Raw genomic sequence first — 26,807 nt, forward strand, 5'->3', positions numbered from 1 at the left:
TTTTACTTTAAAAAAGTGTTTTAACTTATCTTTCTTACATTATATTACACATATTTTTTTAATGGAGGCCCGATAAATAAACAAAACAAATTCGCTCCTGATATGGGATTGGTAACGCTTACAACAAAGAAAGAAACAACTAGAAAGCATTTGGCTTCATTGTTTTTTCAAACAATGCTACTTTTTTTAGTATGTGTTTCTAATTCGTTGGTTATTTATCTTAACTCACCTAATTAACAGTCTAATTCAATCACTAATTTTTCTTTTAAAATTTGTCCTCATTCTAAAAGTACATATACAATTTGTAATTATTACATAATGTGATTTTGGTATATTTTTGAGAATAATGTTTAAGTAGAACGGTACAACATGTTTTTTAAAAAATTTACACCCAAACCTTCTCTTTAAAGCAAATGTGCTATTTGCACACCATTGGTTTGACTTGGATTTATTCAACAACGTTTTAAAATTTAAAAGTGTTAGTCAATTCTGTATATTTTGTTGTATTATGAGTAATTTATTAAATAATGACTGCTAAAATTTTAGTCTCATAATGTTTAGCACTTAAAAGGAAAATTATATTAAAACATTAAAAAACGTGTTTAAGGTATAATTTGAAGTTCAGTTGAAGTTTTTTCGTTATAACTTTTATCTATGCTGTTTCGCACTAGAAAAAGCACGTTACTATATTTCTGCGCTTACAGAATTTGAAAAATGTTTATTATAATAAAATTGCAATATATAATAAATTGTCATTTTTGGGACTTTGAAAGGTCATTATTCTCAGAAAGAGGATGAGATTTTCTAGATAATTCACAATTGGTAAACATGTCCGTCTGTCCGTGGACATGTTTACCAAACTTCCACACCCGTGAAGATAAAAAGCTAAAATCATATACATACATATGTAGATAGATCCTTACTAGAAATTTATTTCCGTAGAAGAAAATTTTTATCTTTCTTTCCACTTTAAAAGTTATATTACCCCAAAACTCTGAAAATGACGTTTTTTAACTATTTATTGCGGTGAAATCATAAGCATTTTTCGAATTTGGCAAACGCAGAGAAGCAGTGGGTTGCTTTTCCTATTGCGGTATACATACTACAGTTAAACTTTAAAAAAAAAGCAAAATGGCCGTTAAAATTTATCCATTTTTTCCAAATTTTCGATGTCGTTTATCTTCTAGATCCCCGGCTGTAAAAGTCTGAAATTTTAACAGCTGGTTGACATTAATAAATAGTTCATTTCGTTGGAATAAAATTTTTTTCCGCTTTCACCCCCTCTCAAGTTATCGCTTCGCGAAAAGCAGTATTTTCACTTGTTGAAGGGAAAAGTGCTAGATTACAAACCATTGGTTTGACTATATTTTATTAAAATTGAGTGTTATCGGTTGAAGAATTTTCAATTTTTATTCAATAATTATTACATTTAATATCCTTCAAATAACATAAATATTATACAAAATAAAAAATCTAAGGTGATTTCAAAATGTTATCAAGTAAAAAAAAAACCTGATGTGGTCAGCACATAGCCGACCAAAATTGTATTGGCCAGTTTAGCGCAAATATTGCATAAGATAATAAAAATGTTATTTAAACCTTTAAAATTTTAGGGAAGAATCTTTAGTGTAAGCTTTTAGAACATACTTAGAAAAATATGAATTTAGCTTTTGGTAAAATTTTAATGTATGAAAAAAAACCCAAATGTTACAATAAATTTCAGCAAAAAATTCCGTCAATTAGTTTCATAGGTATGATAAAAAAGGTAAAATAGGCTCTTAGTTCTGTTTTCGAGTGCTGATATCCCCAAAAGTTTTATAAGTTCATTGTTGCAATTCATCAAGATCTTGAATTCATATATTAAATTTGATATATGATAAATATTCAAATAAATTTGCTCAAGAACTGGATCTTTACCACTGTTCGATTTTATATTTTTTTTATTTATTTTATATTTTTAGAAAATAGTCAACAGATTAACTTGAAAAGTTCATCAATCGTGACATAACTAAAATAAATTCAGATCTAAGCTTCTATGGACGTCGGTTCAGCCAGAATTAGAAAGATAAATACAGATCTACGCAGACTGAATGGCTGATAGACAAACCGAGAGACCGACAGACATCTGCAAACATTTGAAATATTTTATAATAAATTTATAAAATATTTCAAAAGTAGGTAATTAATTAGATTTTTCTCAGTGTCTCTTAAAATATAAAACTATAAGCACTCTCAGCAATTATTTTTTTTTATTTATTTTACATAACTGTATATTGAGAACGTATTAATAATATCTTATCTCGTTTTATGTCCATATCTTTGTATTTCTGTCTCTTTTATACCCTTTCCATATTTACAAGCTTGATAAAATATGCTTAATAGTCGATTTCTACTGAAAAACAAAACAAAAACTTAACGGGTATCAAATGCAAACAAAATATAATGCCAAATATATTCAGGGGTTGGGTGACCAAAAACTTTTGGGACGCTGATTTTTATTAACATAAAGTAAAATGATCAGTTCCAAAATATAGAACAGTTTTTTAATTCGCTTTTTGGAATAAACTTCTATTGTACCTATGTAGATTAAATTTTCAGTAAATATCTAAGTAATTAATAAATATTTTAATATATAATAATCAGATTTGCAATATGACTGTTATATATTATAATATTTTAAAAAATTTGTACCTATATAATGTATATTGTCTTTTAATTAATATTAATGAAACAATTTGTTGTTAATGATATGAATTATTAATACAATATTATAAATAAGTTTTTTTCATAAAATCAAAATTTGACGAACTTTAGTTTTATAAAACAAAATAGTTCAAGTTGCTGAAAGCTTAATTATTGCTGTACGAATAAATAACTAAACTTACAAGCAAATTGCTAATAATTAAGCTTACAACCTAAGAGTATTGTATATTTACCTTTCAGGTTATATGAATATTCTTGTTGAGTGTACATTTATATGTTCTTGCGTATGTCTTAATTAATGGTTCAATAAGTCTAAGAATTACATACTGTTCGGGATTAATATAAGCTATGCAGTTTTAATAACTGCCCCGCAAAATAAATCTCCAAAAACTTATATGTGTATCCTATAACCTATAAAAGCTATAGTACCCGAATTTTTTATGAACAATCTCTATAATATAATCCATTATTCAATAATAGGCGATAAAATTTGGTCTTGTTTGCATATAATTTCTAGCAATAGCTGTCTTAAATCTCTAAAATTAGTGGTTCTGAAATATTACAAACCTACATTATATAAGTATTATACTCGTATATATTTGTATATAACAATTTTTTATCTGTATTATAAAAACCGTAAATGCCTAATGAAAACAATAAAAAAAATCTTTGAAAATTCTAAAAGCTAAAAAACTTCTTAAAGAGTCTAAAAGAATTGGGTGTTCGATATTTTACTAATTCAGTTTCGCCGAGTTGTACGTATTTTTTTAAAACATAAATTTATTGTTGAAAGTTTCTGATATTATTGATTAAAGATTTGCATTGGAGTGAGCCGAGTATTTTAAAACAAAGTACTTATAACACAATGTACTACTAATTATTGTATTATAATAAGTACTAAAATAGTTAAAAAGTAAGGCAGCACTGGAAAAGTAAAAAATTAAAAAAAAGAACAAAATATTTACAATGCTCGTACAGTGCCAGTCTTAATGAAATCTTTTAACATAAACGTACTTTATTGAATCGTTTTGATTTGATTTTATCCTTTATTATTTGATTATCATTTCGTTACGAAAAAAATTAAAAAAATTTACTTAGTTTTAATAAAGTAAAATAAATATATTGCAAAATTAATAATTAAATGTTTTAAATAACAAAATTACAAGAAAAATACTTAATTAATTAAGTAGATCAATTTTGGTGTCGATATTTTGTATAATAAATTACTAATGTCATTTGATACCTGATTGCTAACACGTACTCAATATTAAAAAATAAAAAATAATTTAATAATGTTATCAACTTTTAAATCAGTATCGCCATATTTTAAACCAAAACAAGTGAAAGTCGATAATTTAATATTTCGATTACATTATAGATGGACATTTTTAATATTAGTTGTGGCAACCGTTTTAGTAACCTCACGACAATATATTGGAGAACATATTAAATGCATTGAACAATCTGGTAAACCATTGGAACATGTTATTGAAACATATTGTTTTTTTACAACAACATTTACGTTATTGCACCATAATAATTTAACTGCAGTAGAAAAAGGTATTGTACCACATCCTGGCGTTGGACCTTTTCAATATGAAGAGGATCCAATTAAAAGGCATGCTTATTACCAATGGGTCCCATTTATTTTATTTGGTCAAGCATTATTATTTTATATACCACATTATTTTTGGAAAAAATGGGAAGGTGGTAAAATTTTCAACTTAGTTAATGGATTACGTATTGTTAAATTATCAAAATATGTTAAGGAAGATTTTAAATTAGAAAATAAAACCAAAATATTTTCAAAAAAAACATTGGATAAAAAAACTGAAACTATAACCATTGCATTTAAAAATCATTTAAAAATAAATTCTTTATTTGGACCAAAAATGATTTTATGTGAAATTATGAATGTTTTAAATATATTTTTACAAGTTTATATGACGAATTCATTTTTGGGTGGCCTTTTTTTAAGTTTAGGACCAGCATTTTTGAATGAAACATGGGATCATAAAATGGATGCATTAGATATAATATTTCCTAAGGTTACTAAATGCAGTTTTTATAAATATGGCCCTAGTGGTGGTATACAATTGCATGATGCTTTATGTATTTTGGCATTAAATGTTATTAATGAAAAAATTTATACTTTTTTATGGTTTTGGTTCTTATTTTTGTCCATATTAAGTTTCTTATCAATTGTATGGAGAATTTTTACTTTGTTTATGCATAAGAATCCTGCATTTAATCAATTTGTATTTTCGTATGCTAGTCCAGGACGCTTAAATCAAGATGATATTGAAATCGTTACAAAACGCATAAATTTCTCAAATTGGATGTTTTTATATTATTTGGCGTGTAATTTGAGTGGTCATATATTTCGTGATGTTTTAAATCATTTGGCAAATGAATTTCACACAGAAAACTCTGACGGGAACGATGATCAATATAATGGTGATTATAAAAGCGGACTAAATTTGAACGAACAAAATGAAAAACAACCACTATATGGTGAATATTCATCGTCAGCAGACAAACTAAATATAAATATACAAAATGAAAAACAATAATTTTGTATATTCTGTTAAAAAGTTTAAAACTATACTGTAAAAATTTATTTTTTAAATGTTATAAATAAAAAAGAAATGACAAAATTAAGTTTATTGTTAAATATTATTAGTGATTAGTATATTTTATATTTACTAAATAAAATTAAAAAAAAAAAAATATCATGACAGCATTATTTAATTATATAAAGACACTTAATCTGCTATAAGTATTATAAAGTTTGTAGTATGTATGTATTTATGATATATTTGCGCCTAAACATATGCAATTGTTATAAGTTCGAAAAACATTTAATAATTTTTATTTCAACCACCAATTTATAACTCAATAATATTACTATTACGTAGAATGAAATTAGTTAATTAATAAATTTCTGATTTTTGATTAAATTTGAAATTAAATATATACTACAATTTTTTTTAAAAAACTTTTAGAATAAGATTATTGAATACAGTATACCAAAAAAACTTAAACCGACCATCATTGATATTACATTTGTTACAATAAAGATATCAAATTTTTGACATGAAAAAATGTTATTAAATTTAAAGATTAATAGATTATATTTATATAATTTTTATAAACTAAAAATAATTAAAATTTTTATAAATCAAATTGTATCTACGCATAGCTATTGCACGAATAACAAAATATTTGAAGAAAATGTTTATATTATAAATCAATGGTTCTCAACCATACCCATCTGGCCACATCTGAAGTTTTATTTTGAAACATTGCGGCACCTATTTAACATAACAATGTATATTATACAAACTAAAATATGTGTAATAAGTAAGATATCATTATATACGACCGTATATTTCACATACATACTTGCTTATTTTTGGTTCGGGAGGATATAATATTACTTAGTCAACTAAGGCTTCTCTTTTTTAGAATAACAATTACAGACTGTTTAAATTTTATGTTGAGACATGTGGGAACTTAAAACACAACACGAGAGTAGAATCAAAGAGTCGTAAAGTTTTTAATATAAAGCTGAAATCAAAGCTTTACGTCAGCGTAAAATATGAAGACTGATATGTTGATAAGAAAATAATTAAGTACCGCTTATACAACTTTTAAACTAATCTGTTTAAAACAGAGCAACCGGAACATCTTTTAATTTTTTTCCCCTTTGTTTTAAGCACTTAAAGTGTTTGTCGATTTCTCTTTAATCTAAACTAAATTCCGATTTTTGTCTTCTTTCAACAGTGGATTAGTTCAAAATTAACATTTCAAACTACGATCGATCCGTTATAACAATGCAAGTCCAGGTAGAACTTGTATTTCTATAAATAGGTTTCGGTTTAAATAATAAAAACGTTCTTTTGAAATTTTTCTATAATTACTATATTATTTTGTATAAGTTTGGCGAAATTTGGTTATAATATAAGGGCACATTTTTATTACATAAGGTCAAATTCAATAGAGCTTATTTTGTCAAAGAAAAGTAGGAAGTCGGCTTAAAAGGAAACTATCTGCAAAATTTTTTTTTCAGGAATTACAATTAAAACATTTAAGAAGCAATGAAAATCAATTTGGAGTTTATGGCTTTTTATAGTTAAAGAAATAAAATAGCATTTTATTTTTATGTTTGTAAAATTGTTTTCAGTGTGGGATCAACTTGCTAACTAGGATATTCACAATTTTTAAACGCTATAAATTGAGCTATAACTCGATCCCCCCGATGCGTAAGGTTTTTGTTTTAGATTTTGAGTAACAATATCTGTTTTCTGTGTATATTTAGGATCTATATTCTCTTGAAAATGTTCTAAGAAGTAATACATGAGCATATTGCAGAAACGACTTCAAAAACCAATTGAACTATGGTATTTTGTAATTTATATGGTATTTTGTAATTATTTCTCGATTCCAAAAAATATACTTGATTTTTGAATTAATATATGGTTGCTGAATAACCTAACATAAAAACTATGTATTTGATTTATTTATAAAGATTACTATGAAGAAATACGAGAAAAATTGAAAATTCCTCAAATTAAAACAGTTTATATGGAAACTAAAGTATCATGATATTTCTAGGATTGAATCCGCTTAATGTAAAGAAAAATACCCTAACATGAACTGGATATTTATGAAAAATTCATTTACTTATTTCCTTTTTAATATATTTTTTTAACTTCTAAATAAAAAAAAAAATGTTTTTTCCTTTTTTTTAAGGCTTAACAAAGCTTTTGCGAAACTTCATCGTTATTAAATTGCACCAACAAAATAAAGTGGAGAAAATTTTTTTTATTCGCCTTTGTACTGAGAGTGAGGATAATAAAAGTTTGTTTGAAGTTTCCTTTCTGTCTGTATTGCTGGCTAAAAAAAAAGAAAAAACTTTTTCCATATATTTTAACGTAGAGGGACAGCTTGTCTATGAATAAGGTATTCATATTTAGCATCTATTAACTAAGATATTACACCATTTGCGTTAATAGTCATGTGAATAAAGAAAGGCCGTCAATTTTCTTGAAGCTATAATTTACTATGTAAAACATTTGTGATGTTTATGTACATTCTATTAATTGTTATTAAAGGATGCGAGTGTGCACTTAAACCAGCAAGGTACAGAAATGCGAAAGACCCTGATTTTTTTCAAATTTCAGAAAACTTTTATGATGTGCAGAGTGAACTGAGAGATTAAATAAGTATAAATTATAATAACTTAATTTCAGGTATGATTCTTTGATCAATTTCAAGTAAAAAATTGTAGGAGGGCGAATATCCTGCATATAAATAAATGTTTATTATTCGGAACCATAGGCGAAATAAAGTAACCATCAGGGGCTTGTATTATAGGCGATATATTGTTCTTAATTTTCGGTCTCATAATAAATTTGATTTGAGCCCTAGCTAGTTTTCGAGTTCAAGTTCAAAATTTTTTTAAAACTTGAAATTTCTCGAAAAGTAGTGTTATTTTTCGATGCGTTATAATGAGAGGTAAAAGTTAACCTATATAACATTTTCGTCTGTCTCTAATAGTTTTGCTAGTAAAACATGTTGAATGTCTTCAAAAAACATGCGTAAAACTCATATTTCATACATTTCATACAAATTCCTAATTATGCATACTATACTAAAAATATTTAGTTCTGAAGTTATACGTATTCATTTATATGCAGGATAAATCTGGTACTTTTCCTTCAACGGGCTCGAAAACGCGTGTATCAAAATCCCTTCCTCCCTCGTCCATACAATTTTTTGTTGGAAGTTAATCAAAGAACCATCCCTGAGATTATTGGCCACCTTACATGGAACACGCTGTATTTACAGAAATTATATTGCATATATTATTATTAACAGTTAAAAAAACTTTAATTTATTTCTTTATTGCATAAAAAAAATTTTAACCTCTAAATGCCTACAGTTTTCAACAGTTTTTCTGCCTTATTTACATTGGTTAAATGTTTAATTGCCTATTTTTTGGTATTAATAGGCTTTCGGTATTGTTGTTTCCTCTTTTGACACGTTTTACTGCAATGGAATTAAATTTCGCGACTGTCTTGTAAAAATTTTCTAATTAGAAAAATTGATTCTAATTAGAAAACCATCAATTTTACAATTTAAATCGAAACCGTTAGAGTTTTCTAAAAAAAAATAATTCCTAAAACAAAATTTTATATTAAAAATTTTGTAAAATTTTTCTAAAATATTCTATTCTATGTATTTGGGTCTTAAAAAGCATCTAACGAGCACCGGTTTATATTTCACAACTTTCATTTTTAAAAAATTAAAGTTTTCACACTTTAATGAACAGTAAAAATTTTTGTAATTTAAAACTATCACGTAAGTATGTTATTTTTTTCTTATACTAAATAAAACATGAGATTATAATTGATATTTTAAGAATAACATTTGAAAGCCCATGTGTGTGACGTAGTGAAATTTCAAGTTTCTCCATTGAAAATTATATGGATTTGTAGTTTCCCCATAAAGTAATAACAAATGATATTACGCGTCAAAGCGTAATAATACGTTAAGTGTGAATATTACTAATATTAAAAATAATATTTAGCGCAGTTTGCATATCTTTAAGTTGCGAGTTTTCAAAATCATGCTAAAGGCCTATGTTCCAGCGAGCGCAATAAATCTACTTGTAGAATTGATCATAAATAATGTAGTGAATCTGTTAGTGGGTTATGTTGGGTAATATCATTAGCATTAATTTTAAATTAATCTTTGATATTAATATAAAAACGTTCAAATTATATATTTTTATTATGTTTAAATTTTCTTACAAATTTAATAATGGATTGCTCTTCTTTATTTAAGTAGATTTAAAATTAAATGAAGTGTAATAGTTTCTAATCCTTTCCTTTTTGCAATATTTCAGTTTTTTTTTTTTTTTTTGAAAAAGTAGTAAATAAAATTAAAAAGTTGTCATTATGATTATTTTTAGGGCAGATTTTTAATCTTATTAAAAAAATGGCATAGATTATCGTAATCTACTTAAAAATTAAAAATTTTCAACAATCCTTTGATAGCATAGTTTGAATAAAATTTCCGATAATAGTTGCACCTTCACCTAACCGTTTTAAATTTTTAAGGATAAATAAGGAACGCAGTCCGTCTTAAAATCAATTATCGGCGACGCTTTTATTTGCAAAAGTATAAGCATTAAAAGTATGAGTATTTAATTGAGCATTTAAAAGATGCCTTATGTATATATAGATGCTTAGTGTATGAAGAAATATCTGCAATTGGAGAAAAATAAAAAGTTTTATTCCTTTATTCGAACAATAAATTTACCGAACGTTATGGATTTTTAGATCACTTAGCAAACTATTGTGCAATCTAAAACCAACAACAGAGTTCTTCTGAGAGGAAATATTATATCTTATATTCTTTGAATTCTGATTCTAAATCTAGTGTTAAATTTATGATGAAAGCATTGAATATTAGAGTGTATTGTTTTGTTAAGTATTTTAAGTGTGAAAATTATCTGGTGAAATTTATAGATAGCAACCACAGATAACATTTCATTAGACGAATATAAAGTATTGGTTCTGAATTGAAATGGGATATCATAAATATTTTTTAGTATTTTATTCTGGGAATCTTGCAATCTTTTACATCCTTTACTATCTTTTCAATTAACCATGCTATAAGAGAATATTGATAATTGAATTAACTATGATAGTTGTATCGAACAGGATTAATCTAAATATATTATAACTGCATTTAATTGTTATTAAGTTTATACATAAGTCTATTTGAAACTATTTAATTTGTTTTCAGTTTATACAATATGGGAAATCCAAGAAAGGTGACAAAACAAATATAACCACAAAAATTTAACTTCTTTAACCTCTTGTAAAATTTCATTATTCAAGTAAGTATGAAAAGAACTACTAAAAAATGTACAGAAACTTCTCTGGCAACGGTTTTATAAATTCAAAATAATTAATAAAAATCTATACACCTAACGTACTAGTCACGATGTTATATAACTTAACGTACTAGTCACGATGTAACAACAGATGGGATTGTTAAAACGATGCTGAAAAGTTTTAAATAACAAAAAAGTTTTAAACTCAATTTAAGATAAAACAAAAAATAAAAAAATAAACTTAGAATTTTGACTTACGGCTTAATGTCGTCTCAGAATCAGAAAAAAATTTTATGTCAATAACAGCATCAAAATACAGACACAGAGTTTCCAAAATAGTAATACACATGAGAAAAAATGCGGTTTTAACTGAATTAAGAGACGAAAGTACAAACATTAATAATATTCCTTGCTCTAGAATTACAAAACCAATTTTCAGTAACTAATTTAAATTCTCCAAATTTTTATAATACGCTAAGCTAGAATATTTAGAAGATCTCTACTCTTTTACTACCAGATTATTTTGGAGAACAAAAAATTCCAGTAGTCTAAAGCAAGTAGTCCGTAAAAGTTTTATACGTCAGACAGTTTGCAGACTGAAAACAAAATTTTGACGTTAAAGAATTTGCGGAAATCTTGATGATTTTTAGTACAGATTTTCGTATGCAGTATATGCATTGGTGTCGAATTTCAACTCATAGACTCAACAACATTCGAATAAGCGATCCAACGGACGAACATAGCTAAAAGAATTTAATTCTCAGTTTCTTGGCGCCTGGTAATAAGCTCCACATACCGCTTATATAACATATAGGCGACTATAGTAATATTGTTTCTTATAATCACAACAGAAAATGATAAAATTTGAAGCTTTAATAGCATGTATGTATTTATGGATTTTAAAATTCGATAAAAAGGAAGTTTTTCGACACGAAAAGCAATGAAAAAAAAATCTCAAAACAAATTGAAGTGGTAATAAATAAAAATAAAATTATTCACATATAACTACGTGCATTTTACTAAGTCAATATTGTACAGAAATTGTTCTTTCTAATTTGCGAGCATTTGCAATAAATTCATAGTGAGAAAAAAAGAATTTTTATCAGACTAATTTTGCTATACATATAAATGATTTGGTATGTCGTATATAAAGTATTCATTAATCTTGAATATTTCAGTGCCTTTACAATTTAATTTTATTGATTAAATTATTTTTATTCGCTACGCCATAGTGAAGGAGTAGTCTGCGGTACATGTACATATATAACTATTCTAGGTCAGCGTAAAATTCTGCGTTCTGGTTGTCCGTTCGTCTGACCGATAACTCAAAAACGAATAAAATAGACAACACCAAACTTTTAAAAGTTGTTTCTTTCCTACCAAGAATTGTTACAATTATAATTGAACTATATGAGTTGGCGTAGCTGCCATACAATTTAAGAAAATTAAAAAAAATATTTATTTCAAAAATTAATAAGACAACCTAAGGAAAATTGAAAGTCATATATTCAATTACAGTTCAAATACTTTCATTCTTATAGTTTTGATTTTTGGTGGAATGACTAGCACGTTCATACAACCCTAAATGCTTGAAAAAATAATAAAACTAGTACATGGGATTTGGCAGTCATACATAAAGACATATATCTAATTTCAGATAAAATTTATTCTTGAAGTTTTGATTTAATAACTTAATAGGTTCGCTTAGCTGTTGTACAACCTTTAAAGATAATTTTAAACATTCAAAAAGTAGTTTCTATAATCACATTGTCAATGAGAATTGGGTATACATTGTATTACATTCAGGAAAAAGATTTTTTGTCGACTGGAATACATTTTTAGTTTCCATTGTTCTAATATTTTTTTTTTAACTTTTCAAGAACGTCTTAATTCTCTCAGTTAAAAATTAAAAAAAAAGATATTGTTTCAAGTTGTATTTTTAAGGACTTCTGTATTAACGAGTTTTCCAATTATAAAAGTAACTAAATCAATAAGACGATAAGCAATTGAATTGAAAAAAGAATTTAAAAAGAAAACTGAATAGTTTATTTCTAAAAACTAAAAACGACTTCCTTGTTTCCATTCGTTTGTTTGTCTATAAAATTTCACTTATTTTAAGAAATTGATGTTTTTAACTTAAATGTTCATTAACGGAATAAGACAATTGCATTAATGTGATTTTGTGTGTAATTTTTCGAAATTATAATTAAATTAATAATGAAATTTACCTTCTTGATTACGTTGCTGATGTTACCTGCCCATTCAAGTTTCAGATTAAATGTTATCTCCTAGTAATTACGGTTTCTAATTACATTTCTTTTCTCGACCAATTAGTTAAGTATTTAATATGTACGTTTTTAATTTTGAGATCATTGATGGTAAGTGTGCAAACCGTAGAACAAGTGTATTTTTTTTATGAAAGATATGTCATTTGAAAACACATAATACATACATATATATTTAGGTGTTATAGCAGAATAGCAGATTTTCTTTTTATAGGACAAAGACAAATTTTGCCTTACCAGAGTCTTGATTCTTCTTTTAATTATCTACAAATACCGAAAGGTGTATAAATATCTGTGCCACATACATTTTTTTGTCTAAAGAATTCATCAAAACCATTCAGTGTTTCCCGTGTTCGAGTATTGCTATTGTTCATCGAGTCCATATTCAATTTTATAACAGATAAATATATAAAATTAGTTTACAATCTATGTTTTCCCAATGCGGAGTGATTGTGGGCTTATGATTTATTATCTAATTTATGTTTTTTTGACTGATGAGATGATTGTGATCACAGAATATAAAAACACATAAAAATAAATAATGTTTAAAAGTTCTATTCCAATAATTTTCAAAATTTCTTATTATTTAATCGCAAGTCTTAATTGTGTGCAACGGCAATAGCTGTCAAAGTGAAACGTCTTCCTTTATAAACTTTTATTTTTTTTTCAACTTGTTATTTTTTATATTTTAAAATTATTCAGTGTAAAACGGAAAAGTTTTTTTTCCAATTAAAATTGTGCTCTTAAAGTGAACAAAATATACGGTTTCTTTCTTGTGCTTATTTTCTTCGCATATTTATTCCTTTGCACTTACATTTTCTCAGAAATGGCATTGATAGAACTTATTTTATTGTTTCTTCCTTTGCAGAATACTATAAATAAATTGTTTGATTTTTAAAAAAGAATATCAATATCCTAGTGTCTTTTATTAATATCTTTGTTTTTAGATCTGACAGGCGGCTTGTAGGAATGTATATGTTAAGAGATTTCAAGCTTTTACTTGATGAAAATTTTACAAAATCCAAAGAACCTTGGCAATAATTGAAGTTATATTTTGGTCCCAAATTGCATTTTTGCTTCAAATTAGTCAGGTACTCGTAGAAGTTATTTTATGAGGAGAGTGAAGAATGTGTTGACATCAAAATTTCCTTTAATTGTTCTGCAATTAGGTAAGTAACTACAAAAATTCTTTAAGGTTTAAAGATAGGGTGAAATTACAAGTTAAACATTCATAGTTGCCAGTTGAACAAAAAAAAATTAAAATCAGTATGACAACATTATCTGTCAAATATTGCGACATTTTAGAACCACCATTGGTCGCAAAAGAATTTATGTTATTTTAAGCAAACGCTCTTTACACTAATTTTGATATTTAAAATTAAATGTTTTTGTTTGTGGCCATACAAATATTGTTTCAACTTTATTAAGAGATCTCTTTTAGTATTATAATTTTTCATTGTTAAAAATAAATGAAAAGGTTCTCTTCATTTTGCAGCATTCTTATGATTTTTTCATTTGATATTCAACAAAATTTTTGTTTTGTGTTTAAACTTGTTTTTTATAACTTGGTCATAGTCGTTACTTGTTAGCCAATAATAGTTTATCACACAAATTTCTAAATTTTTTTTTCTTCCAAAAATTTCTTCAGTCTAAAGTTGCGTGTCATTCAAAAATTAATTTGTGCTCAATTTACCACGTCAGTTGGTGTAGTAGAAAAATTCACAGGAGACATGCTTCCGGCACGAGTCCACTAAAATCAAAACGAAATACAGGTGCGTTTGATTCAGAATGGATAATTTCCTGGCCTGCGTAAGAACCCAGACATACGGTAATAGTGAAACTCAGCTTTTATTAACAAGCATGTACATAATATATAAAATACAATATGATATGTACAATGAAAATATAAATACGGTTGGACTGTGAAATATTTGGCAACGGCCTTGGAATTTCATGACGTACAGAGAAGTCGTGAGGGGCAACAAGTGAATAGTAATTAGTGGTTTGGAACACTTACGTAGCAAGTCAAAAAATGAAAAAGAAGAAAACAAAGTTGACCAGAAAAAGAGAAAAGCTGAAAGTTCACCAATACGAGGAGGTATTCAAATGAACGGAGTAACAAATATTATAGAAAAATCGTTAGAAGAAAAGTAAATATGTTTCATACCATTTCTACACATAAGTCAAAATAACTATTCAAAATTAATACAAGAATATTTATTTAATGCTAAATTAAACTATCTTATTAATATTAAGCACGTACTTACATGCATATTTACTACCTGTATTTACACATAAAGTAGATAGATGATTCAAGATGAATTGTCTTTTTGACGAATGTATATACGGTTACGTGTTACCTGTAAGGTAAAGTAATTTATCACATTTAACTGTATAATAGTATCAAGAACAATGATAATAATGTCCTTTAAAAAGGTTATTTTTATTTTATCTCTACAGCATATGTAACAACATACATTTTTATTATCGTTGTATGAGATGTTAATATTTAGTTAATTTACTATAGGAATGTTAGTTTCACAGCTACAATATCTCCTTTTTTGCAATATTTTATTTTGCAATTTTAACCCATAATCTTCTTTTTTTCGAAAACAAAACTTTCTACCACTTAAGCCCAATATTTCTTCACTTAATTTCACAAAAATAAAAAAAAAATTGAAAAAGATTAAGTTAAAGAAAGGATAAAAAAGACGCCAAAAATTAATGCAAAAAAAGAAAACAATAGTGGGACATGGAACAAAACTTCATAAGAATTTCTAGTATATCTTAACTAAACTCATAAACTTAAATTTTTTTTATTTTCTCAACTTATTATAATTGTTTTGATTGTTCATTTTAAGGTGACCAGTTTTATGATATTTGGGAAAGGCGAAGATACACGACAAGCATTATTCAAAGCTGAAGAGTTAAAAAAAACCTAATAAAATTTCTGATATCTAAAGTATAAGTGCCAAAAATTTAAACTCTAAATTTTGGGGAGAGGGGGTTAATTATAGAATTACTGGTTTTTTGAAAATATTTATTTTTATAATTTTTTGGCTTAGTCTTCCCGGTTCAAAGTCATAAAGACGTTGTAAACCAATATAGCTACAAATAATAGAATTGCTTTTTCAAATCAAAAATGCTTTTTCTGCATTATGGTACATTTTTTTCTCGAATTTTTCGACAAATGGGCTTTTTTGAATCATCTGCAGACCTTTTTGAAGATAAAATAAAGTTCCCAGCTTGGACATAAACAACCTTTAATTATTTGAAAAATTTCGTAAAAATGTTTTTTATTGATATCAAAAGGTTTGTTCTCTTCTCAAAAGTTTTATTAGTACAAATAGTTCCTAGTAAATTTGATATATGTATATGTATATATCAAATTTACTAGGAACTATTTGTATAATTTGATGAAGTTAAGTGTTTGTATATAAAAATAACTTTAAAATTTTTCGTAACATTATAGGTAGTTTTAAAAACCTATTAGACTATATCTAAAAGCTTTAGGAAACTAAGGTTGTTTAACTCAAATATTTTCCACAAGCATAAAAAATATACGTAGCTTTGCAAAATTTCTTTATCAACAATAGTTATTGACTTATTTTGAAATTTATTATAGTTATACAAATCCTACTTCACAAATTTATTTTGTTGCGGTTTTGTTGAAATTTTATTTTTGTCGAATAAATTTAAACGACATTTTGATTTCAGTTTTTAAGCTAAAACAAAATGTGTTGGGTGTTAAAATAAACATTTATTACATGCCTGTTAGATTTATTTTGACTTTGTGTTTGTTATTAAAGTTAGATTTATTTTGACAGTTTTTCGTGCTTTTTATTAAAGTCGTCAAAATAATGCCGTTTAAAAAATGATAAAAATTAAAATTTGTAAATAACATTTACGTATATTAAGAGCCTATTACAAATTTATCGTTTATACTTAAAATATTTTGCCAAACACACAGTTAACTGTTACTAAGTATTTATTATAATACGTATATATGGCACAGTAGCGCACTACTCGTAATCAAATTTTCAAATAATTATTATTTATTACGGTTGTCAAATATTTTAATTTTTCATGTGCAGTAAGCTGCTACTTAAAAGTTAAAATTTAAACAACATTTTCACTTTTATGGTGTAAAATTTGCCCAATAATTTATAATTTCTCATCTGCTATAGCTTAGTTTAAATATCGGAGTTTGACTTTGTTAATGGATTCTGGTAACATTATATGGTTCACTATTCAAACTTTTTTTTTGTAATATATTTTGTTTTTATAATATTCTTCTATACTGATGCCTCTGCTTTGGTTGCCTGGCATCATTGATTGCAAGAGAGAGAAAATTTTTTTGGTTAATATTTTGCTTCGCTTTTGTTTTTATTTTCTTGTGATAGAACAGGCACGTTTAAGCGCCATTTATTTTATGAACGTGACGATTTCGTAACCATTCTAAATAATATGCTTCAAGCTGCTTCAACCACAATAACACTGTGGCATAGGAGAAAAGAACAAAAATTATACAAATATAAGTCGAAAATATTAGTACGTAGTCACTAGTATCATGTAAAAATGACGAATGAATATGACATTAAAAAATGGAGGTGGTACATATTGTTCTATGGGGATGACCCATAGGGTAACGCGTTGTGGAGCAAAACAAATTGGAATTTTTATTTCTAAAAGAGTTAGTTCTTCCTTTTATGTTTTTATTGTTAAGATATATTAGTGCTATCTTTATCGTTATGTCCTTATACACGCGTTTATGTACAACAATCATATACATATGTATGTACATAATTATAAAGAGGCTTACGAGTTTTATTAAATATGAACAAATATACAATTCCATGTAAATATATACATATGCAAATAATATACATATATTATATTAAAATATTCTCACATCATGGTTATTATTATTATATTTTAAGAGCGTGTGTATTGTGCAATAACGCTGGAAAAATTTAGATTGCTTACACGATTTAAGAATTTTTTTCGATGTTTATGTTATGATAATGTTAAGTTTTTTGTTTTATATTTATTTTATTACATTATGCGTTCTAAACTAAAATAATTGTTATTGTGACAATACCAAAACAAGATATAGGCATTTATTTATTTTATGATCACATGATTGAATCAAAAACAATTAATTATTGTATTACATTTAACCTGTCTCTTTCTGTAATCAACAACTAATGTACATTATGTCACTTGTCTGTAAATTAATTGGGTTTCTTCTACTTTTTGGTAGAAAGTAGAATAGGTACACCCTGCCGTTTTGTGCCTATTCTGTTTGTCGGTTCTTTACATCTCATTCAAATTCGTGAAATTGCAAGTTTTTGATAAACTATTGTGTCCAAACAAAACGCGATTGTAAAATTCTGTAATTTGCAGAAAGGTTCGAAATTGTTTCTTTTACCATAACAAACTATAAGCAAATATCCGGTTGGAAAATTGACCATGGAAATAAACTGTTATCGCAAACTGATTTTTCTCTATTTAAAGTGCGACTTTTTTTGAAGGTTTTGTCGAACTTCAATAAAAACAAAACAGTTACAGTAATCGTCCTCTTGTCCAAAAATTTATACCTTCACTATTTACATATATATATATATATGTATATATATATATATATATATATATATATATATTAACAAGGAAGAAAATCATGTTTTACTTATATATATTCGAATAAATATTATTATAAACTTTTATCTACATTTTATATATGTATATGAAACCATTTATGGTAGTAACAGATCTCTTTCGATGATCAGGTACAATTTCTAAATTTAAATTGATTTCGTAGTTCTCACATTCCTCTTGTATGCTAAATTATTTTTAAAAAAATTAAAAGATTATTTGCTGCAAAATTATTACGTATTTATGTTAACGTACACTGTAAGTTAATATAAATACATAAACGTACGCTAAACGTTAAATTCCGTTTCAGGTCGAATAAATTTTTCAATTAAGTTGTATTAAAAAATGCTCGTAATGTTTTGGCAAACCTATTTACTGCCTTGGAATTATTGAAACATTATTTAGGAATTTTTAAACCCTTTTTCATTTTACCAGTTTGGATTTTGTTTTAGACGGATACAAACGGAGTCGAAGATTCGTAAGGCTTTCTGAGTTCTTGAATAGTCTTATTCGTTTTTCTAATTTTCTTAGTTATCTATCTGCAATTTTTCATACGAAAATTAAAGCTGCTTAAGAATTCCATTTAGCTTCAATTTTGTTTCACCAAGGTTTCTTACTACGATGACATATTAGAGGCACAGATATACTTTGAAAGCACTTTTTTGTATAAAAAAACAAAAAAAATTGCTTTGGTTTGATCTTTTTTAATTGAAATTAGTTTTTTTCTGCGTAACATATTGTTCAAACTTTTTGTTGATAATTAATTTAAGTACGTAAATATATAAATGATTCTTAAACCTTTTGATAACGACTTTGGCATTTGTATAATTTTAATAATACAAACGTAAGTTTTTGCATATCACATGTATAACTAACAAATGTGTATGCGTAGTTTAGTTAAAAAACAAGAGTGTGAAGTCTTCTACCCCATTTAATATTCAACCCAAAATCTATTATAAATTTTTCCATAATTTTATTTTTTTTTCATACATAATGTACATGCGAAATTCTTTTTATTTCAATTGTTTTAAGATTTTCATTATGTTTATGTGTAAATCATATTATTTTATTTGTATTAAATTTATTTGTCAGATATTTTTTTTTTGAGAATATTCCAAAAATTAAAAAAGAAATGCACTTACAGATTTTGTGATGTGCGTAAGGAAAACTTTTTTTCAAAACTTCTATAGTTTTTATAAGAGACCACCAAATAAAACCGTAGTACGAATGATGTAGTAAATTTTTAGGAAAATTAAATCCAAAATATGTAGACTAAAATAGTAGTTTTTCATTGGTACACTAGAGATAATTTCATTGTGTACTTCTATTCAGCTACACGACTCTAAATTTCTTGGCAAAAATGCACAGTAAGAGGATAATGTTAAAACTAAAGTATTTTCAGTAAAATGTTATCTTCACTACATGATTACATTTGAAAAAATTTTGTTCTATCCATTTTCATATTTTTCGGTATAGATCTTTAGAATTCGTTTGTTTGCAAAGCGTCTAATCTTAAAAAGCTAAAAAAGATATGTATGTGCTCTTCTGCAAATCTTCATATTTATTTTTCATATTAAATAGCAAAATTATATTAAAGTCTTGTTTAGTAATATTAAAAAAATGTTATTGATTTATAATAAGAGCATTGTTGGTAACCCCAGCTTATTTTTGTTTTTTGTTGATAAAAAAAGACGCCATATGCAAATTTAAGTACTTGATTTTGTGGTACTCAAATAAGAAATATTTTTTCTTAGAAAATATGTATATGAATAAGTACAAATGTTTTTTCCCTAAATTATAAATATTAAGGCAGTGTGGCGCCTTAATATATGTTATTTGGTGTATTTTAAAGTTGTTCCATATAAAAATGTAGAAGACAATGCTAACAATTTTGTAGTTAAAAAATATTATGTAGATATGTTTAAAGTTAATAACACTGATCCCTTTAATTACGGAAATAATGAATTTCAAGAGCCAAACATTTAAACATAAAAAGGAGGGTAGATCACTTTAAACTTTTTCCAAGCAGATATTGTAATAGAAATCAAAAATTTCAATTCATTTCTCTTAAATCAAGCTTTTCACACAACTAGGCTCTCATTTTTGGGGTCAACAAATGGTGATAACTTAATGGACAAATTTGATTTTTGTAACAATAATGTAGTTGAAATAGTTTTCACGAGAGGTGTTGCTCGAGAGGACTGCTGATAAGTATAGTTTATAGCTTTATTATATGCGTGCAATAAGTTTTTATGTAATTTTGTGAGCGCCACTGTAATAAGTTATTTTTTTTTTCTGAAAAATTTTTTTTAACTTCAAGGGAATTTTTGTAGAACAATTTTTTTTTTTCAAGTTTTGTGTTTATGGTTTAGAATGTCAATTTATTTTACTGTGTCACAAACTATGAAAAAAAAAAAAAAATTGAAAAAATAATAATAACAAAATGGGAAGAATTTTTGTTGGTAGTTTGAAGAAGCCTCTAAATTTATAAATTTGGATGAATTAATGGACGAAGAGCTGTTAAGCTATGAATGAAAAATTTTTCTACATAGACATTTTTTATTTGGTTTTTTAATGAAATTTTATTATATTTAGTTTATAGTATACTCTTTTGCTTTATTTTCAAGAAAAAAAGTTCTTTATTTTGGATATTTTATATCCAGTTTATTAACTGAATGGCAATAATAATAAAAAGATGGTATGATAAAGTTGTAAAAATGTCTTAGGTTTGGTAATAAGGAAATGTATTAAAAGCATATTGTTACTATGAGTTGAAACGGAAATATTATTTCGAGTATCGAATTAATCGTGGATTTTCAATTGATTACTAGTCAAGTGATTAATTCTTATAGATTAATTTGATCTATACAGAAGCAAATAATAATCTTTTTACATATACGAAACTGCAAATCCCGATTTTTATTTTCAAATCTGCCAAATATTTCTAATTTTCATTTTAATTTCAGTTCATTTTTTTTAATTAGTAATTTGCTATTTTTCTTTTGAAGTTTTATTTCCTGGTACATTAATTTAAGTAAAAATTTTTCACGTTTCAAAAGTTTTATTCAGTAAGTATACTACCAACAACGCTTAATTGATTGAATTTGATACGTGAATTTGCCATACGTGAATTAATAGATCTGTTATCACGTTCGATTATTTCAAGCTACAAAGCGTTTTTCTCAATTAATGGTCACACACTTATTAAGGCTTCAGTGATCGAATTGTTCCTAAACAATTTTTATATCCAGTAAAAGTTAGCGGTTGATGCAGCCTGTAATTAGGTCTAATGTAGGTCTATTTCATTGAAAATGTGAAAGGAAAATTTTCTTTGCGAACGTTAAAAAGTATAGATCAATTCTTAACCAGTTTTTTTAAACAATCTTTTAAATTTTAATCTTCAATCACCTTTTAAATTTTAAAATTGATTTCTTTGCAAAGAAATGCGATTATAGGTAGCTTGTATGTAATATTTGATTGTTATGGTTTTGACATACGCTTATAATTGATTTGTGACGTTTAGGTTCTCAAAAGAAAAAGTAACCATTCCTGAAGATTGCTGTTCGACGCAAAGCAATAAATAACAACATTCAATTTTTCTTCATTTGATTTAAGGTTGAAATTTGAAATTTGTAATGTATGATTAGGAAACCATAATATTATTTTAGTATAGATATTAGTATGTAAAATTAAAATCATGCCGCACTTTATGCTTTACTAAAAAAAATTTGTTTTAATTTTTAAAATTTGATTTTACTATTTTTGCTAAGGTTTTTCACTTGAGTTAAAATCGAAATTCCATTATTCTACTGCTGTTAATTTATTGTCTTATGTTTTTCTTTAAATCTAAAGAATAAATTGGTGTTAGTGGACAATAAATAAGCTTGAAATGGCTTTCCTTACTTTTTTCTTCAAATTTTTTTTATACATTACTTTTGTCTAGAATTACTTTTTAGGCAGTACATAACCATTTTGGAATAAATATGATGATATCCTTGTTTATTAGACATTCGTGCGGATACAGAAAGCAAAATAATATACTTTTCATTAAAAAAGAATGACTGCTTTAATAAAACAAAAAAAAAAACTAAATATTAATATTCCCGATCTGTTCGCATTTTATAAAAAATTCCGAAGTTTAATTTTTTTATTTATTTTTATAATTTTCATAGTTTTTGGTGATTTTCAGAATGATGTTTTTCTATAACGTTTGGAATCAATAAATTTAAGGTCGATGCTTGGGAGTTTTAATACAGCATGTTGTGCTTATAAAGATGTTTTCCGGTTCTTCGACGTAAATGATACAATACAAACTAAACAATCAGTAAATATTTCACGTACCATGGAGTTCTTGCAACTTGCGAGGTTTTTTGGAACTTTTGTAATGCATAACATTAAAATTTTCCACACTGCAGTATTCTTTTTTTTTGGTTTCATTCCAACAAAGATTCACAGAATCTCTGATGGATTTTTTTAAATACTAGTGACATAATTGTGTTGTCTTAGAAAATACCAGAAAATTTCTATTTAACCTTCTCAATGAATTTCACCGCTATATCGGCAAAATAAAATTATCCTTGTGTATTAAAAAACAAAATAATCTTAAATACATGTACATATGTATACATAATATACATTCATTATGTACATATAAATATATTTATGTATATAGATTCTTGTTAGGGAACTCACAGAACGAAACAATCTGTTTTATGTAAAAAATGTTTTATGAAACGAGCAAATAACTTAGAAGCTTATTTTCAATGTCACGAAAAATTTGTTAACTTTGAGAAAAGCAAAACAACCATTACTGGCGCCTTAAATACTTAAACGTATTTCTCTTATTTTTTTTTTTCAGTTTAACTGGACAAAGTTATAATCAATGAAATAAATTCCTGTTATTTTTATTAAAATGAAAAGAAATAGAAAAATTGTAGAACTAAGCAAATTTTGCTGCCATGGGTGTCATAGTTATGATCTAGCATATTGGTTTAGAAGAAAAGCATTAAAATATATGATCAGTAATGATTATTTCAATTTGCCTCAATTATTGCTGGAAGTATACTGCTAGAGGTTCATTCTTTGTATGCTATATAGCAAAAGTAAAAAAAAATTTTTTTAGTAGCACCTGCTAATCATATATTAATACCATTATGTATTATATGATAGCAGAAAAACAAATATTGAAGAATCTCCTGCAGTAAGGAAATAGTGAAAAATATAAACAAAATATAAGAGGAAGAATAATGTGAGGATTATTGTATTGAAAGGACGAAGCCCTTTCTTGGAAATTTTGAATTAACTTTGATTTCTGCCGGAGTTGAATTAAATCGCTGAAAATGAGCTTTTTTTCTCACTAAGGAGATTTCTATATAGTTAAAACTTTTTGAAAAACTGCGGTGTCTTTGGATAAAATATTTAGTCTACTTGGGGCAAAATTAGATGTTATGAAATAAAAAAAATAAAAAAAAATATATTAATTATCAAAAAGTGCTAATTTTCAACATTAAAAAAAATTTTTAAAGACCCTCTCTAGACAAAGAGTGATTTTTACAAATTTCCGAAAATAATGTACGGCGAAGTCGTGGAGAATGACCTTTGCGTAGGTGATGTCACTATGACATTACCTATTGAAATAAATATTTAATTATGTACGCAATGTACTATTATATTAACGAAGAAAAAAGTTAACAAATAACGCATTGTTCTACCACCAACAGCTTCGAATCTATTATATATTAATATTTGTCAGAACTTTTTCAATTTGATTTTCTTTACCCCAACTAAAATAATTTTAGACGTCGGATTTCTCAACCTCTCCACGAATAATTTCTTTTCTAAAAAAACATGAATAATAAATTTTTTTATATACTTGTAAAAACTACATACATTAAAATATGTACATATATCGGTAAAAACATATTAAAACAAGATTTACATGTGTAAAACTGAGATGAATATTTTTACCTTGAGAATTGAATTTTAAATTACAGTTATTAATTAATATTAATAAATAATAATTTTTATAAGAAAGAATTATATGAAAATAATCAGATTTCATTCAACTTTTCAATTTTCAAATACATATTTATGTATAGTTATGTATGTATACTGCTGCTATTTGTTGTGAAATGAAAGGGTCTGAGATTATCAATGAAATTAGAAATGAAAATGCCTATCATATGATAATATGAATATTTCAATGAATCGTGAACATATGGCTATTAGCGCATTTTGAAAGTTTTTTGAAAAAAATCTATTCATTAGTTTGTGCCGGTTCATCTGCATATGCTTTTCTTTGTACTTGTGTATAAAATGCGATTAAATTCAGAATTTTAATGAACGAATGGACTTGCTTTAGAATCTATTTTTGTAAAAATATTTTTATCTCTTTTCCTTCTTAACATTCTAAAATGCAACTTTGCGAGTTATGATTGTCATAAGGAATCATAATCATAAACCTATATGAAATAATACTAGACTACTATTAAATAGCATTAAATTAAATTTTAATTTGAAATTCCTATAACTAAAATGATCGAATATATCTTTAAGCTATGGTATACACATTTTTAAAATAATTAAATTTTCTTATTTTTAAAGTAATTCAAATTTTTAAAATGCATATAGATAAATGTTTGTCTCAAGGACATGTAAGGCCATTAATTTAAATATTTTTCATTCTACTGATAAATAGTTAATTTAAAAAGTCTGAATCTGGTTTAAAAATTAATATGCTAAGATGCTTAAGCTTAATGCATGCATGTTAATGCTTATGTACAACTTTATAATGCGTTAAACTTCTAAATCTGTTTTACGAAAGTATCATAAAATTTAAATTTAGAATTTCTATACGGCTAGTCGAAAATTTTAATACCAAAATTGCCTATACTTATATAAGTATTTTATCAATATGGAGATGTTTTTTGGATTTGAAATGAGACAATCGTTTAATAAAAAAATTTTAACGTAAATTGCGTCGTATTTACCTTCGTTAAATAAAAAAAAATAAAGTTGGATTAAATTAATGGTTTACAAAGAAGCACTTTTGCAAAAAAAAATTTATTTGTACTGCTTTTAAAACAATCTATTACATTTTAATTTATTTTCATTCATACACAAAAAAATAAACTATTTATTAATAACTACAGGCAGCTTAAATTTCAGACTCCTAAAGCTAATGGTCTAGAAGAAAAAGTACATCAAAAATTTGAAAAAAAAGGGGTTCAGATAACGGTAAATTTTAACAGCCATTTTGTCATTTCTAGGCCTAACTATGCTATGCCGCGCTGGAAAAAGCCAGCCAATACATTTCTCAGCTTGTAGAATTTAAAATATGTTTGTAGTTTCGCTACAATAAATCATCAAAAAAGTTGCATTTTTAAGATTTTGAAGTGCTGTAACTTTATAGGCATGGGGGGGGGGAGGGATATAATTAAAAAATTTTTTCTACATAAATAAGTTTCTAGTAAAGATCTATAAGATATAAAATTGCGTCTCTTGATCTTAAAGGGTGTAGAAATTTTGTAAACAGATTCACGGACAGACTAACGATGGACAGAGTTAAACATTTTGTTTTGGTAAAATGCTTCAAATAAAGATTTACAATTAATAGGGCAACATAAAGTTAATATTCATTTATTTTTATATGACTGTTAACTAATTTTATGTCTTGACTAATGAGTCCTTTACAAAAATGTTATAATTTAAAAAAAAAACGACTCTAATCAAAATTAAATGTGCAAAAATATGTAAATGTGTATGTATACGAAAGCACAGAAAAAAAAGACAATACAATTTTTTTCAAAAGAACCCCGTTAAGGTAATTTAACTCTCCTTTATTTTCAAAGCTAATTCAAATTAGAGAAAATAATCATTACGGTGTTTAAGATTGTTAAAATGTTGAATATTGTTGTCTTTTTTCTGGTGTTACACAAGACAGTGAAAATGAAGACCCTGAAAGAATGTATGTGTATTATATATGTATATATATATATTCATAACATGCTGTATATAAGATCAAAGCAAGAAAATATTTTCCTAATGAGAATACTTAATCCCATAAATCCTGAATTTTTAATCTATACAATCAGCTTTTATTTAGATATTCTCTCTTTTTGCTATTATTTGAAAAATTTAACTCTATATTAGATCTATTAAAATTTTAATCCCTACAATCTTTACAATATATATATATATATATAGATTTAGTATATACATACACAATCTTTTATAATTAGTTTTTTATATCAATG

The 26,807-nt window shown here is 25.9% G+C and overlaps 1 protein-coding gene across 1 annotated transcript; it reads left to right on the forward strand.

Annotated features, from left to right (window-relative positions):
* Nucleotides 1-3,788: 3,788 nt before the first annotated feature.
* LOC129611118 (innexin inx7) lies at nt 3,789-5,413 on the forward strand. Its single transcript, XM_055524072.1, has one exon. The coding sequence runs from the start codon at nt 3,996-3,998 to the stop codon at nt 5,274-5,276; it is 1,281 nt and encodes a 426-aa protein (XP_055380047.1). The 5' UTR covers nt 3,789-3,995; the 3' UTR covers nt 5,277-5,413.
* The last annotated feature ends 21,394 nt before the right edge of the window (nt 5,414-26,807 follow it).

This window comes from Condylostylus longicornis, unplaced genomic scaffold, assembly GCF_029603195.1.
Source record: "Condylostylus longicornis isolate FDR11 unplaced genomic scaffold, ASM2960319v2 ptg000048l, whole genome shotgun sequence".
Taxonomy (NCBI): Eukaryota; Metazoa; Arthropoda; class Insecta; order Diptera; family Dolichopodidae; genus Condylostylus; species Condylostylus longicornis.